This window comes from Plutella xylostella, chromosome 11 (genome assembly GCF_932276165.1).
Source record: "Plutella xylostella chromosome 11, ilPluXylo3.1, whole genome shotgun sequence".
Lineage (NCBI taxonomy): Eukaryota > Metazoa > Arthropoda > Insecta > Lepidoptera > Plutellidae > Plutella > Plutella xylostella.
In genome coordinates, this window is record NC_063991.1 from 2,487,115 (window position 1) to 2,502,239 (window position 15,125).

Below are 15,125 nucleotides of genomic sequence, written 5' to 3' on the forward strand. Positions count from 1 at the left end.
GTAATTTTGGAACCTTGCGGAGTTTTTAAAATTAATAAGGCACCATGAGAATATCTTTTTCAATTTTTAATTTCAAGTAGAAAATTCAGAGCAGTCTAGCTCGATGATATAATTCGAAATTCCGATAAAAAAATAACTAACTTACATTACAGCTAGGAAGCTGAAACTTTAATGGTTAAAAGAACAACTTAAGAGGATGACACAAAAATAAAAAATGCTTTAAAAAAGTTATTCAAAAAATAATAAAACATAATTAATCCACTGAGGTCGATTTTCGTAGAAAATTTGGAAAAAAAATCATAACTCCTAAACTACTAAAAATGGCTGAACATACATGGGGGTGATTTGGCTACCCCTTGACCTAAGGAATCAAACATTTTCCTTTGGACGTCACTCTTTGGGCCACCCTGTATATCAATTTATCTATACAATGATAAACATGATGATGATGATTATGAAAACTGTTAAGAATACTGACCGTAAAACTTAGATCTGGCAAGTAAGCTTCCTTCTATAACGAATCCATCCTTTCTATTGGACACGTAGAAAGCCGACACAGGCGGGTGATGTGAGACCTGAAATGAAAAACATAAACATTTCAGGAAAAAAAATATACGGATTAGAAAGACGTCATTTTTATTAATCGGTGAAACACAACTTTTAGTACACCACAACTATGCAAATTCGTAAAAAAAACCGCTATAGATGAAAGTCTGTCAGTACCATCCAATCATCTAGCAACCTACCCGCCTACCTATCAGGGACACTATGTGCCTACCTGCTCAGCGACATAGTATGTCACCGCTCCCGACCGGTGCTTCCAGCTGCAGCGGAACAGCTCGCCCAGCACCAGGTTGTAGGCCTTCTTCAGCCCCTTGGGCTTGCGGTACAGCCCCGACAGGTACCAGCGGAGCACGCCCTTGAAGCGGAGGGACCACCCATCTATAGCACACTATCGGTGCCGCCTACCCATCTAACTATGCTGCCTTCCCATCCAGCTATCTATTGGTACCGCCTACCCATCTAGCTATCTCTTACGGGGCCGCCTACCCATACAACTACCTATTAATGCCGCCTACCCATCGAGCTATCTATTAATGCCGTCTACCCGTCTAGGTATCTATCGGTCCCGCCTACCCATCTAGAAACCTTGTTGGTGCCGCCTACCCATCTAGAAACCTAGTCGGTGCTGCCTACCCATCTAGGTATCTATCGGTGTTGCTTACCCATCTAGGAACCTAGCCAAACCTGCCTGTTCATCTAGAGACCTAGTCGGTGCAGCCTACCCATCTAGCTATATCGGTGCCGCCTACCTGTTCAGCGACGTAGTAGGTGACCGCTCCAGACCGGTGCTTCCAGCTGCAGCGGAACAGCTCGCCCAGCACCGGGTTGTAGGGCTTCTTCAGCCCCTTGGGCTTGCGGTACAGCCCCGACAGGTACCAGCGGAGCACGCCCTTGAAGCGGAGGTACCTACACTACCTACCCATCTAGCTATGCCGCCTTCCCATTTAGCTATCTCTTACGGGGCTGCCTACCCATCCAGCTATCTATTAATGCCGCCTACCCATCTAGGTATCTATCGGTGCCGCCTACCTATCTAGCAACTTAGTTTGTGCTACCTACCCATCTAGAAACCTTGTCGATGCCGCCTACCCATCCAGGAACCTATTCAATGCCGCCTATTCATCTAGATACCTAGTTGGTGCTGCCTACCCATCTAGACACATAGACAGTGCTATCGGTGCCAACTACCCTTCTAGAAACCAAGCCGGTGCCGCCTTCCCATCTAGACACCTGGTCAGTGCCTCCTACCCATCCAGTCTAATATCTGCCTACCTGTTCAGCGACGTAGTATGTCACAGCCCCCGACCGGTGCTTCCAGCTGCAGCGGAACAGCTCGCCCAGCACCGGGTTGTAGGGCTTCTTCAGCCCCTTGGGCTTGCGGTACAGCCCCGACAGGTACCAGCGGAGCACGCCCTTGAAGCGGGGGCACCTACCCATCTAGAAATATTGTCTGTGCCGCCTACCCATCCAGGAACCTAGTCAAAGCCGCCTATTCATCTAGATATCTAGTCGGTGCTGCCTACCCATCTAGGAACTGTGTGAGTCCTGCCTACCCATCTAGATACTTAGAAAGTGCTATTGACCCTTCTAGAAGCCAAATCAGCGATGCCTACCCATCTAGGTATCTATCGGTGCCATCTACCTATCTAGGTATCCATCGGTGCTGCCTACCCATCTAGAAACGTTGTTGGTGACGCCTACCCATCTAGCCGGTGCTACCTACCCATCTAGAAACCTTGTTGGTGCCGCCTACCCATCTAGGAACCTAGTCAAAGTTGCTTAATGATCTACAGACCTAGTCGGTGTGGCGTATCCATCTAGCTGTCTACCGGTGCAGCCTACCTATCTGCCTACCTGTTCAGCGAGGTAGTATGTCACCGCCCCAGATCGGTGCTTCCAGCTGCAGCGGAACAGCTCGCCCAGCACCGGGTTGTAGGGCTTCTTCAGCCCCTTGGGCTTGCGGTACAGCCCCGACAGGTACCAGCGGAGCACGCCCTTGAAGCGGAGGTACCTACCCGTCTATAGAACACTATCGGTTCCGCCTACCCATCTAACTATGCAGTTAGTGGGTCCCATCTAGCTATCTAACGGTGCTGCCTACCCATCCAGCTATCTACTAATGCCGCCTACCCATCTAGGTATCTATCGGTGCCGCCTACCCATCTAGATACTTTATGAGTACCTACTGCCTACCCACCTAGTAACTGTAAGTGCCGCCTACCCATCTAGAAACTTTATGAGTGCTGCCTACCCATCTAGGTATTTATCGGTGCCGCCTACCCATCCAGGAACCTAGCCACACCCGCCTATTCATCTAGAGACCAGTTTGGTGCTGCCTACCCATCTAGAAACTTTGTAGGTGCCGCCTACCCATCTAGAAACCTTCTTGGTGCCGCTTACCTATCTAGGGACCTAGTCGGTGTAGCCTACCTGTTCGGCTACGTAGTAAGTGACCGCCCCCGAGCGGTGCTTCCAGCTGCAGCGGAACAGCTCGCCCAGCACCGGGTTGTAGGGCTTCTTCAGCCCCTTGGGCTTGCGGTACAGCCCCGACAGGTACCAGCGCAGGACGCCCTTGAAGCGGAGGTACGGGTCCTCGAGGTTTGAGGTTCTGTGGGGAGAAATGGGGGAGTTATTGAGGTTTTGCTGAAGCGGTATAGTAAACTGAATAGGGGTGAATTAGGGCAAGGCCATATACATATTTTTATGAGAGTAAATTTCGGACGATATGGGTCTCACCCTTAGCTCGATATTCTTTTAACTTTTAGTAAACATGGATGGATGATGAGGGAAAATTCATGAAATGTGCCTCTGAAAGTGCTTTCTGCTGGTGATAGCATATCTAGTACGGGGCGTAACATGCGCAAAACAAGACAACATGTGAGCGAAGCCAGAATTTTGTCACGTCTAGTGTAGTTTTTTGTCATGGGACCTCGTGCTAAATATACTGGTCCTAGGAAAGTCCAAGAGCTATGGAGCTCCATAAGAGAGGCCTATGTCCAGAATGTGTGTATTCTGATGATACTCACTCTGACAGTATATCCGCGTGGTAGTACGAATCCGCCAGTTTGTCCAGGAACGAACGCGGCTCCAGTATAAATGTAGGTAACACCACCTGAAAAATTTATAACATGAATGCGAGGATTTAGCTAGCTTTTATTTGGGATTTAGAAATATGCCAAACTCTTATTAAGGCCTTGGTCTCCTATTTACGCCGTAGGTCGCGTCCAGCGTCACGCCGTAGGCCGCGTCACGATGCTTTCTATAGAAATGTACTGATGCGGTCTCCCTCACACGCCGACGTTTGGCGCGTAGATGTATGAGCATCGCGACGCGGCCTACGGCGGTGACACTTGACGCGACCTACGGAGTAAATAGGAGACCCGGGCCTTACTAATCGAAATAATCCTGACGTCTTTGGGGGTTACTACCACCGAACATTAGCAATAAACAATTCTTAAGTGGCGTCGTTCGCTGACGTAACTTGTATGGATCTGACAGATGATTGACAGGCGAGCGACGCTGCTTATCGATTGTTAATCGCTAAGTTGTCGGTGGTGGTACGGTAGCTGGGCCCTATGTATGTACCTACCAATCTAACAATTGGACGCTCAATACTCATCTTCTCTCTCCCTCTCACTCCCCAACTATCAATCTATTTATCTCACCTTACTAAGGTCCATCCCGGGCCTCACTTGTTTCAGGAGGAACCACAGCAATGACTTGTTCTCCTCAGCCACTTCCTCTACCAGTTCACCGGCCTGAAATGTTAAGGGATTTATTATATACAGGGTGTTGGAAAAGTGGTTAGGCTCCTATAGGAGGTTTGATAGTGAAGAAAACATTGGACAGATTTTTGTGACGCTTCTTAGAAGAAATACCTAAATTCTCTTATTATAAAACGTAGACTAAGGGCCTGTTTAACAATGTCTGGATAATGGCTTACTTGTGGAATAAAAGAGATGCTGTCACCAGCTCTACTATTTGACACGACAAGAAGAATATTCAAAATTTCATCACAATTGATCCGTTATCTTGGGCACGAGTAGCAATAATCCAAATTCAAATTTTTTCAAATTCAAATTCAAATGGTTTAATCGACGTAAAATTTTACAATTATTTGTCGATAGTCATCTACCACCATTTCACAAAGGCCCCGTCATTGAGAAGGAAAGAAATGGCGAAAGAAACTCCTCGAGCATCTTTTCAACTTTTTCCTTATAATCTATTACAATTTTTACTTATATCTAGTACCTACAATTTTACTTAAGTACCTATATCCATTTCATTTTTTCAATAGCCTTAGCTGAGGTGGACAAGACCACGCGTTTTTGTCGTTTAAATAATCATTTATACTATAGTAAGCTTTACTACATAATGTAGCTTTAACATAATTCTTAAATTTTTGCTCAGTAAGGTTTATTGCTTCATTTGATAATTTATTATAAAAGCGTATACAGTTCCCCATGAATGATGTGTTTGTTTTCGAAAGTCTGAGTGTGGGGAACATCCATCTATCCATTTACAATATTTCACGTTTATAAGATTAGGAAGACGTGCTGATAGCTCATTAAAAAAGGTACTCAATCATAGATAGCGCTCATAATGCCTTCATAAATGGACCATACATTTTTTTTAAACCTCTAAGGACCCTGAGACCTCATACGGTGACATAATGGGGAGACCCACGACAGGGCTCAGACAAAGTTAAGTTTGCAGCCGCCGAAATCTGAAAGTTGTGAAATTTGAGGTGTCTGGGTCTCTACCCAAAACTCTGGGTGTTGCAAAAACGGTATACTAAGCCGAAAACGGGTGACTAATGGGGTCATTCTGAACAACTTATGTTCTACGAGTTTTGAAAAATTCACGAAAAAAAAAACACGTCCTTTTTGCAACACCTGTAGAGTTTAATTTATTCTTTGTGGTCGACGTATGAAAGCATTTCTGAATCATCTTTTAGGTATTTTCTAAATGAGCTGTATGGCAAGTCTTCCCTTTTTCTCATATCCACTTACCAGTCCAATCTCCGTGTCCTGGTCCTCTTCATACTTCTCCTCGTAAGTCGCCAGCACATCTTCCCTGGTGAGGGGCCGCGGCGCCATGTTGCCGTCCGCGCTGTCGCTGTCCGACGCCGCGCCCGCCAGCTCTGATAGTAGGGGAAACGGGGGGAGGTAGTGATATATACGAATAGGTAGCATAGGTTAGCGAAACTGGTCAAAAGGAATTGAGCGAAAGGAATACAAAATTACAGCGCTTTTCTAGCTGTGCGACGAGTGTGGGACACCCCTCATTCTGATAAGCAGCTGTACGATCTACACTGTAGTTGGCCTGCCAGCTCTGACAGTTAATTGAAGGGGAGGGGACATAAGAAAAGTAGTTCTAGCGTATCCTGCTGCTATACTTGGATATCTGCAGCTTTGTTACTGGACAATCTAAGCAGAGATAAAGATTTCTACAATAGAGCGAAAGGTATCAGACGTCTGCGGCCATTAGCCCAATCAGACAAACTTAGCGTAAAATACTGCTACGTAGATGGATCTATACATATAAACAATTCGCCATCGATTGTTGATCAAAACCTAGTTAAAGCTTCATAAATCGAATCGTCTATCTATCTGACCAGTCTTTTCACCACGATGACAAACCCTAATCCACATCTAGTAACACCGACACGCCTTGAAGACGAGAGACCCGACAAAAGTAAAATTCTCGGTAAAGGCGCAATAAATATTTTCGTTTTGAATAATGTTTTGAACATTAGAGTATCATGACAGGGGCGGGGGTCACCGAAACTTCATATATCGTCAAGCAAGAGTATTACCCCTTGCCCATGACACTTTTAACTCTCCATTCCATTTAATATGTGCACTTTTTTAACACTAAACTCACCATCATCATGTCCATTTCCATTCAACTCGTTGAAATCCCCGACAATATCACAACTGGACAGCGCATAGCCGTTTAAAAGTTGCGGATTGATCTTCTGAAAGTCCGACAAAATGGCGGAATCCACAGAGAACTTCCGGCTTCCGTTTCTTTGGTAAAATGGCGCTGGTTCCGACGCCTGCCTCAGCAGATTCTTCTGTCGCTTCAACAGCGAAAATATACTCGATCTTCGCCGTTCAGACTTGTGTTTCTCCTTTCTATTGGTCAATACGGCTCCGTAATCGATCTCCTCCATTGTAGTTCCGGAGTGTTGTCACTAGATGGCGTTGCGTGTCGATCGTCACCTCATATGCTTTCTCATTTTGTCGCTTAAACTTTCCGTTGTATTCCGCTAGATGGCACTAATAGATTTATTTATTAAATTTTTGCGACAGATTTTTTACACCATATTTAAATGTGTTTTTTTTAATGTGTACACAGTGACTTTGTCGGCAAATAGGCATAAGTGAAGGAGATAATGAAATAGTTAGTTGGCACTTGATCTATATCCGAGTTGGCAGACAATTCAGATTGGATATAAATATATCGAAACGTGCGATCGAGTTGGTAAATATTAAATCAAATAAATCAGAAGTCATTGTACCGTGCGTGAGGCAATGTTTACAGTTTACATTCGTCAAAATAGGTATTTATTGAGTCTAATTATGCTTTAGTTACAAATTTTGAATGTCATGAGTCGTGACATATTGTGATGAATAAAGCGGATTTAAATATGAGACAATCAAGGTAAATAGGTCGTTGTATTAAGCGTGTTTATGATCGGCGGCAATGCTCATTCGTTCGTTCATAGAGTGACCCCGCAGATACAACAGACCTATGATAATGATAACGACAATAAAAACGTACAACCTTCAAAAAGATTACTTACAACCTGACGTCAAAACCTCTTTGTCAGGTGACCCCCCGTGCCGAGTTCAAGTATTTTTAGCCACTTTCAACAAACAACGTTACATGTGTAATAATGTTTTCATCAGCTCTCGTTGATGTTTTAATAAACAGAGGGCCTAGTGTAGGTTTTCCTTAAGCGATCTATCTTTCCTTCGGTGAAAATCGGTTCCAATTTGACCGACCACTTAGGTGGCGACTCTCCCGTCCCGTACAATATAAATTGGCGTTTATTCACCACTATACGAACGGAGTAAAAACTCGCACTCTCCATGCCAAACATATACCTTCATAATAATTTCTCTTAAAAATTACACAAAATTCTCCGATACGCTAATTTTGCAACGGGTACGAACGTTACATTACACGAGAATGCTCCCGGGAAATTAGGTAGGTACTTACTTAAGAACCTACCTACATATTTAATTTTGCATCTTCTCTTTCACCCAGTCGTAGGTTGGCTGGAAGAAATTGCTTTTTGGCAATAAGCCCGCCTTTGTATACGTCCTATGTGTTTTTGAAATTTGTAACTGTTCTTTATATTGCTTTGCTTTAAATGTGTACAAATAAAGTGTTAAAATAAAATAACAATAGGTACACTGGTACATACATTTGTCATATCTCTATTTTTAAGCGCTACGGTAAACCATAGTCCTCATTTCCCCTGCGTTTACGACCCATTTACCTTGAACCTCAATGAGCCCTACCTATATGATGCACGCCATTCGCATTGCACTTGTCATGTGAGATAGGAGGACAATGCAACGAGGTACAGTAGGCTAAAGAGATATGTAGCTTGTCTCAACGCTAACTGACCTGATATGTGATATGAAAAATAGTTACCTCCAAATTCATAGACCGTATTGTAAGTTTAGGGTGGTTTAGAGAAGGCTTACAAATGACTTTGAAACACACGAATTTCAACTGTGACTTTGAATTACACGAATTTGGACTTTTTGAGTGACATAAAAAGTTGAAATTGGTGTGATTGTGTAGAAATTGTATAGTGGAGAAATTGGCTCGGAAGGAATGATTTATAAATTAAATGTCATCTCCATATAAAATTCATGACAGATGTGTCAAAAGTCAACCACTACTCCCTGTTTATGCTCTAACCGACTATATAAAGTCATTAAATTTGTAAGCCTTCTTTTTGAGTGACATAAAAAGTTGAAATTCGTATATGACAACGTCATTTGAAAACCTTTAACAAAGTGTAGATTATATTTATGTGGCAATAAATTATTATTTGGTTCATCTATCTTCAACCCATGTGTCTTAGGATCACTTTGTTTGAACTGGCCGTGTAGCACAGGGCTCTAATAAGACGTGGCAAAAGTTCTTCGTCGCGCTCACTCTTGAGGTTGTGCGATGTGAGTGACGGCGATGCAAAACTTTTGTCCAAAATGCGCCCCGTGCTAGCCCTTCTGGAGTGGCACACGTATCTCTTTTGCTGACTGTACATTAGGTACCTACATACACCAATAAGTGGTCCATAACATGTCATTAGGCTGCATAAGCGGACGTCAAAGCATAAACTGTGTTTATCTAATTATGCTATCATGTAACAGGCCTTCGCTTGTTCATTTCGATGAAAACGGATAACCGTACCGAATACTACTGAGGACTGTTATCTGTGAAATAATACACTCACGGGTAATGAAAAGGTTCCACTGAGAAAAACACAAAATTACTCCTAAACGGAAAAGGCTAGCTTTAGCTAGCTTCTGCAACATTGAAGTACATTTTACTGAGCATGAGGATATTATCAACTAAAAACTATAATATTTTGTTCAAATTGTAAATTAGATCTTTGGAAAAATTGGCGTTGTTTGGTGTCGGCATTTTGTGAGTGGAACTTTTTCATTGCCCGTGAGTGTTTATACATAATAGGAATAATTTAAAAGATATGCATGTTATTGTTTATGTTAATTTGTATACTTAATAAATTTTGTATGCCTACGTGCCGTACGTGCAGAACATAGCGCAAAAAATACTGTAAAACACCTGTTATGACTATGTTCACAAATAAAATGATTTGATTTGTGTATCCACTTATGCGTGATAATAATACTTCATCAATAGTGGTTGAAATGGCCCTCCTTTGACTTACAGAAGGGCTAGTACGGGGCGCATTTAAGACGTGACAAGAGTTTTGCATCGTGCTCACTCACATCAAGCAGCCTCAAGAGCGAGCGCGACGGAGAACTCTTGTTACGTCTTAATAGCGCCCTGTGCTACAGGGCCTGATTTGATATAAATTATTATAAAAATGACGAGATTTTTATGACCTTCCGTTGTCATTATCATTCCCGGCGAAAATTATGTTTTATCTCAAGATAACGTGTAATTAAATAATATTATGATTATTAGTTAAGTCCTTAGATTAAATATACGAACAAAATGGGAATGTACCTAAAAATATATTCTGTATGTAATTTGATGTTGTCTGATAAAATAGATACAATACACTTTATTTGTACACCAAAAAAATATGATAAAATTAACAAATTGTAACTTTATTAGGGTACAAAAGACGGCCTTATCACTATTTAAGCGATCTCTGCCAGACAACCTTTGGATGGATTGTTAAAAAGGAACGTAGTTTCATTAATATACTATTATACACACTAACTAAAATGTTATGATGAGGTGATAAGGTCACTACGTCGATAAGGTCACTACGTCACTTCTTGCACCATTTACACCTTTACGGTGACGTGACAATACGGTAGCAGGTACTACAGAATTATAATGTACCAACAATCTATGTATTATGCAGTGTTTTGTTTCTTATCAGCTGCTAAAACTATTTGAGCGTATGAATATAGACATACGCATTCCAACATAAGTACCTACAGGCTGTGCGCTCACAGAACACGATCCGGCAGGTATAGTCAGCTGCATAAGTCACTATTCACTTTTGTATCTTGTTGAATTCACTAACTGCCTATTCATTCATTCAAACATTGACGGTTTGCTAAGTAGGTAGTTTGACAAATTACAAATGCGTATAGCTACTTATGCACAAATATAAAACTGAAATTTTAAATTCTCGCTACACAAAACACTGATATTTACTTAAAATATCGATAGCAGCAAAACCCCCTGGAATCAAACCGATGTTTTTAATATTGCGAATTTTACATTCAAAGGTTGTTCAGTTCAAAATATCGAGTTGAGTTACCGCCTTTTGGAAGAACCGATGACCATTCGGGTAGACCGGTTCTTTAGTAGAGACCACGAAGATATGTACAATTTATAAATACCATCGGTAATGTTTTAAACTCTCTCTCCATCGCAAGGTTGTCTGGTAGAGATTGCTATAAGCAACATGGCCCCCTATTTCACTGTCTTTCTTTTTCTATGTTTTTTTGGTACAAATAAAGAGTATATTGTATTAAGTTGCTCTATTTTTATTAGTGCCATCAGCCTCCGAAACCTACTCTGTGACCGCACATACTGTACCTACTCAACAAGCACTTGTAAAACATTATATACTTACTTTGTATGTACATACACGGAGGTAATAATAATAAACTGTATCAAATGATAGTGGGCTTAACTGATAATACTCAAGTACCGGTGTGTGTTTTGAGATTAGGGTTTTATTTTCACTGTGTGGCAGAATGCCAAAAAGGTTTTCGAGTGGAGAGATTCTTGTCGGAATAGTTATGTTTAGTTACGTAGTGTTGGTACTCAAAACACATAAACCTAATATTCTAAGTGCCAATTTCTCCAAACTAGGTTAGAGCATAACCAGGTATTAGTGGTTGACTTTTGACACATCTGTCAAGAATTTTATATGGAGATGACGTATAATTGATGAACCAATCCCGGTCGGTTAGATAACCGACTATTTTATTTTATTTTATTTATTAGGACAAACAACAGTAATAAACTTTACAAAACATAAATTAAAAACAAGTAATACATAGTAAGCTTATTACCCTAAACGTTTACCACTAAGACAAGACTATGGAGAAATTGGCACTAAAGGGTGAAACCAATCTTTCCAATGTCTATAAATATATATTAAAATAAAAGTTAATAAACAACAACTGTATGTATTACGCGTGAACGTCAAAAAATACGTTATTCATCAGACCCTCTAGTACGAGTTTTGCAATTTATAACACACACACACGCACTCACGCCTTGTACTAACGTACTCCCTTGCAGGGTAGGCAGAGGTGCATTGCTGCACCCACTTTTCGCCAGAGTGTTATGTTAGTCCCAATGTAATAGGGGGCGGGCCTATTGCCATTTTACGGGCACATCCAAGACCCGAGAACAAATATCTGTCTTTAAACAAATATCTGCCCCAGCCGGGAATCGAACCCGGGACCATCGGCTCAGTAGTCAGGGTCACTAACCACTACGCCATTTTGCAATTTATGTAAACGAAAAAAGATTCGGTTTTCGTCTGTCACCTGAATACATTACCTTATCTTAAGTTTAAGATAGTTTCCGCTAGAAGCGCCATTTTGTATGTAAGAAAACTGAAACTTTTATAGTTTTCGACAAACTATGAAACCTGTACTAGACCTGCTGACCGCTTTAACTCCACACTTTATTCAATTTGTCACTATAAAAAGGAATTAATATACTTAACCTAGACTGTGCGTACCAATACCTAACTCTAATCAGCTGTGAGCTGTATTTAAACAGAATAAACTAGGTTTCTCGATATCTAAGCACACTGAGGCAAGGACGGACAAACCGCAAATACAAGAGATACGGTATTTCTTTTATTTACTTACAATATGGCCTCTTTTTTGTATTATTGAGTATGTTGTTTGGTTAATCAATTAGATTGTACTCATTGGAAAACGTATTGTTAATTTCTTACTTTCGGATATTTGTGTTTTTAAACACAATACAGAGGTAAACACATAACATATGGGATAGATTTTTGCCGGAATAGCGTCAGGATCAGGATGTCGATAACAGAGACGTGTGGAATAAGCATGGGGAGGCCTATGCCTAGCTACAGGGGGACACAAATATCGCTAAGTACATTAAAAAGTGGTTAATTATATGCAAGCTGAAGTGGCAATGGTGGCAGATAACCTTTGAGGTAAACTTAAAGGAGTTCTTGAGTGGAGACCACTAACAGACAGGTAGCCAGTAGTTGCTCTTTGGTAGAGGCCTATGTACAGAAAATTCCAGCGAATGGCGTGGCGGTCCTATCGCTGAAAATGTTCTCTTCCAGAAGACAAATATTATGACATTGATGAAACAGTGGGTGCTCTAACTTGCAATAGGCAATACCTCTTTGGCAAATAAGTAGTAATTTTTTTATGAATCCCCTTGGCCTCATTTCTAACTCTAAAGTAAATAAAGTTGTGACATTATAATAAGTTTGTGTAAGGAAATGCCCTATCGGGTACCGAACCTTGAGTTTAATGAGTGACCAAATATTTAACTAAATCATACTTATATGCTGATTGAATCAAGGTTATTTAGAAATTGTGTACAAAATACATACAGACGAATTGAGAACCTCCTCCTTTTTTGTCGTTTGGTTAAAAATTACAGGAGTTTGGCACTGTATTTGACAGATGCTCAATTAATGCCGCTCTACATGTTTTTTAGATGTCATTGTGTCTATGTTATTATGTTTTTAACCATGTTTTTAAACTATCACTATGCAGTATTGAAGGTTATTACGAGTAAGTACTTACCTATTAGGTATTTACAATCGAGTATAAATGCTGCTATTAACAATTTTCCTTATTGTTTTTAATTTAGTTCACCATTGGGTAAATACCTACGTAGATATTAAAACAATACTTATAGGGTAATACTTGGTTTCTCTGATGGATCGTATCAGAAATGAGGTTATCCGTCAGAGGACTAAGGTTACCGACATAGCTGTCAAAATATGCAAGCTGAAGTGGCAGTGGGCTGGTCATATCTGCCGAAGAACCGATAACCGTTGGGGTAGACGAGTTCTCGAGTGGAGACCACGAACAGGCAAACGCAGCGTGGGACGCCCTCCTGCCCGCTGGACTGACGACCTTAGGCGGGTGGCGGGTAGTGGTTGGATGAGGAAGGCCGAGGACCGAGTGTTGTGGCGCTCCTTGGGAGAGGCCTATGTCCAGCAGTGGATGACTATTGGCTGATGATGATGATGATGACTTATAGTCATAAGTAAGAACCTTATTAAAAAAAACGCGTTTACCTGTCATGTCGGAATTCACAAGCAATTTACAATAATCAATTGTAACAAAAAACCTTTTTAAGGTCATTGGCCAGTGACAGAGTCATCAACAATACATAGAAATTAGTGTTGCCACGAATAGTGAATTGGCCGAATACCGAATACCGAATATTCGGCGACGCTGCCGGCCGAAGCGCCGAATATTCGGCCGCCGAATATTCGGCGCTACAACCTGTTTTTTTTGTTCCTGGAACTGCTTTGAAGAAGTCGCTACAGATTATATGAGAAATGCTAATTATTAGGAGGCAGAATGCTGTGGCAAACGAGTTGAATTTTTATTTGATAATAGTTCGCCTAGATCGGATGGCCGATGCTTACAAGTAGTGGTCAGCAAACAAAAAACAATACCCGAACCTTTTGAAATTTGCAAAAACTTATCTTTCTTCACCTGGAAGTAGCGTTTATTATCACGACCCATCACGTCCCCACTGCTGGGGCACGGGTTTCCTTCCAATGAAGGAAGGGTTTTAGGCCTAGTCCACCACGCTGGCCAAGTGCGGGTTGGTGGACCCCAACACAAGCAAGCTTGTGCTGAGAGAGTTGTCGGGTAAGTGGGCAACCCAACTGTCAGATGTTTTCAAGCCGCCCGAAGGCCTCTGTCTAAGCTTAACGACTGCTGCTGAAGCTGCAACCGGGACCCACGGCTTAACGTGCCGTCCGAAGCACGGAAGCGTCCAGAAAAGCACCACTTGAAATTGGTCACCCATCCAATGGCTGACCGTGTCAGTTGTTGCTTAACCTCAGCAATCAGTTACGATCACTGAGGCCCGCTCGACTACGGACGCTACGGAAGTAGCGTTTATAGTGAGAGGATATTTTTTGAGGATGGTTACAATCAAAACGGCAGTCGTGGGCTACCAAAAAATGCTGAAATGCTCGTTTTTATCCAGCACAACTTACTACTGATTAATTTTAAGTACTAAAATGTTGTGATTTGGAAATAAATACACAATTTTGATTAAAATAACAAGTAATTTTTTTCATGATTTACTATTCGGTATTCGGCCCGAATAGTACGCACTATTCGGCCGAATACCGAATACTGAAAAAACTGGCCGAATAGGCCGAATACCGAATAGTTGCCGAATATTCGTGGCATCTCTAAATAGAAATAGATGGAATATGGAATGTAGAGTTATTTGTAAAGTAACTAAATACCTAAATTACTTTAAATCACAAGACTGCATAAGTTTTGAAAAGTGAAAAAAGTAAGTAAAAAAAAACACGCACTCACGCCTTGTACTAATGTACTCCCTTGCGGGGTAGGCAGAGGTGCATTGCTGCACCCTCTTTTCGCCAGAGTGTATGTTAGTCCCAATGTAATAAATAGGGGGCGGGCCTATTGCCATTTTACGGGCACATCCAAGACCTGAGAACAAATACCTGTGTTTAAACAAATATCTGCTCCAGCCGGGAATCGAACCCGGGACCATCGGCTCAGTAGTCAGGGTCGCTAACCACTACGCCATTCGGTCGTCTAAAAAAGTAAGTAAGTATGTCAAATTAA

At 41.6% G+C, this 15,125-nt stretch overlaps 1 protein-coding gene across 1 annotated transcript in view; it reads right to left on the minus strand.

Moving 5' to 3' along the window:
- Positions 1 to 15,125, minus strand: part of LOC105397568 (oxysterol-binding protein-related protein 8) — a 58,458-nt gene that overhangs the window by 22,679 nt on the left and 20,654 nt on the right. The window contains exons 13-17 of the mRNA XM_048624291.1: positions 5,577 to 5,707; positions 4,230 to 4,322; positions 3,591 to 3,676; positions 2,995 to 3,172; positions 479 to 575 (exon numbers count right to left, since the gene is read on the minus strand). Coding sequence (XP_048480248.1) covers positions 479 to 575; positions 2,995 to 3,172; positions 3,591 to 3,676; positions 4,230 to 4,322; positions 5,577 to 5,707 — 585 coding nt within the window. The remainder of the gene's footprint in view (positions 1 to 478; positions 576 to 2,994; positions 3,173 to 3,590; positions 3,677 to 4,229; positions 4,323 to 5,576; positions 5,708 to 15,125) is intronic.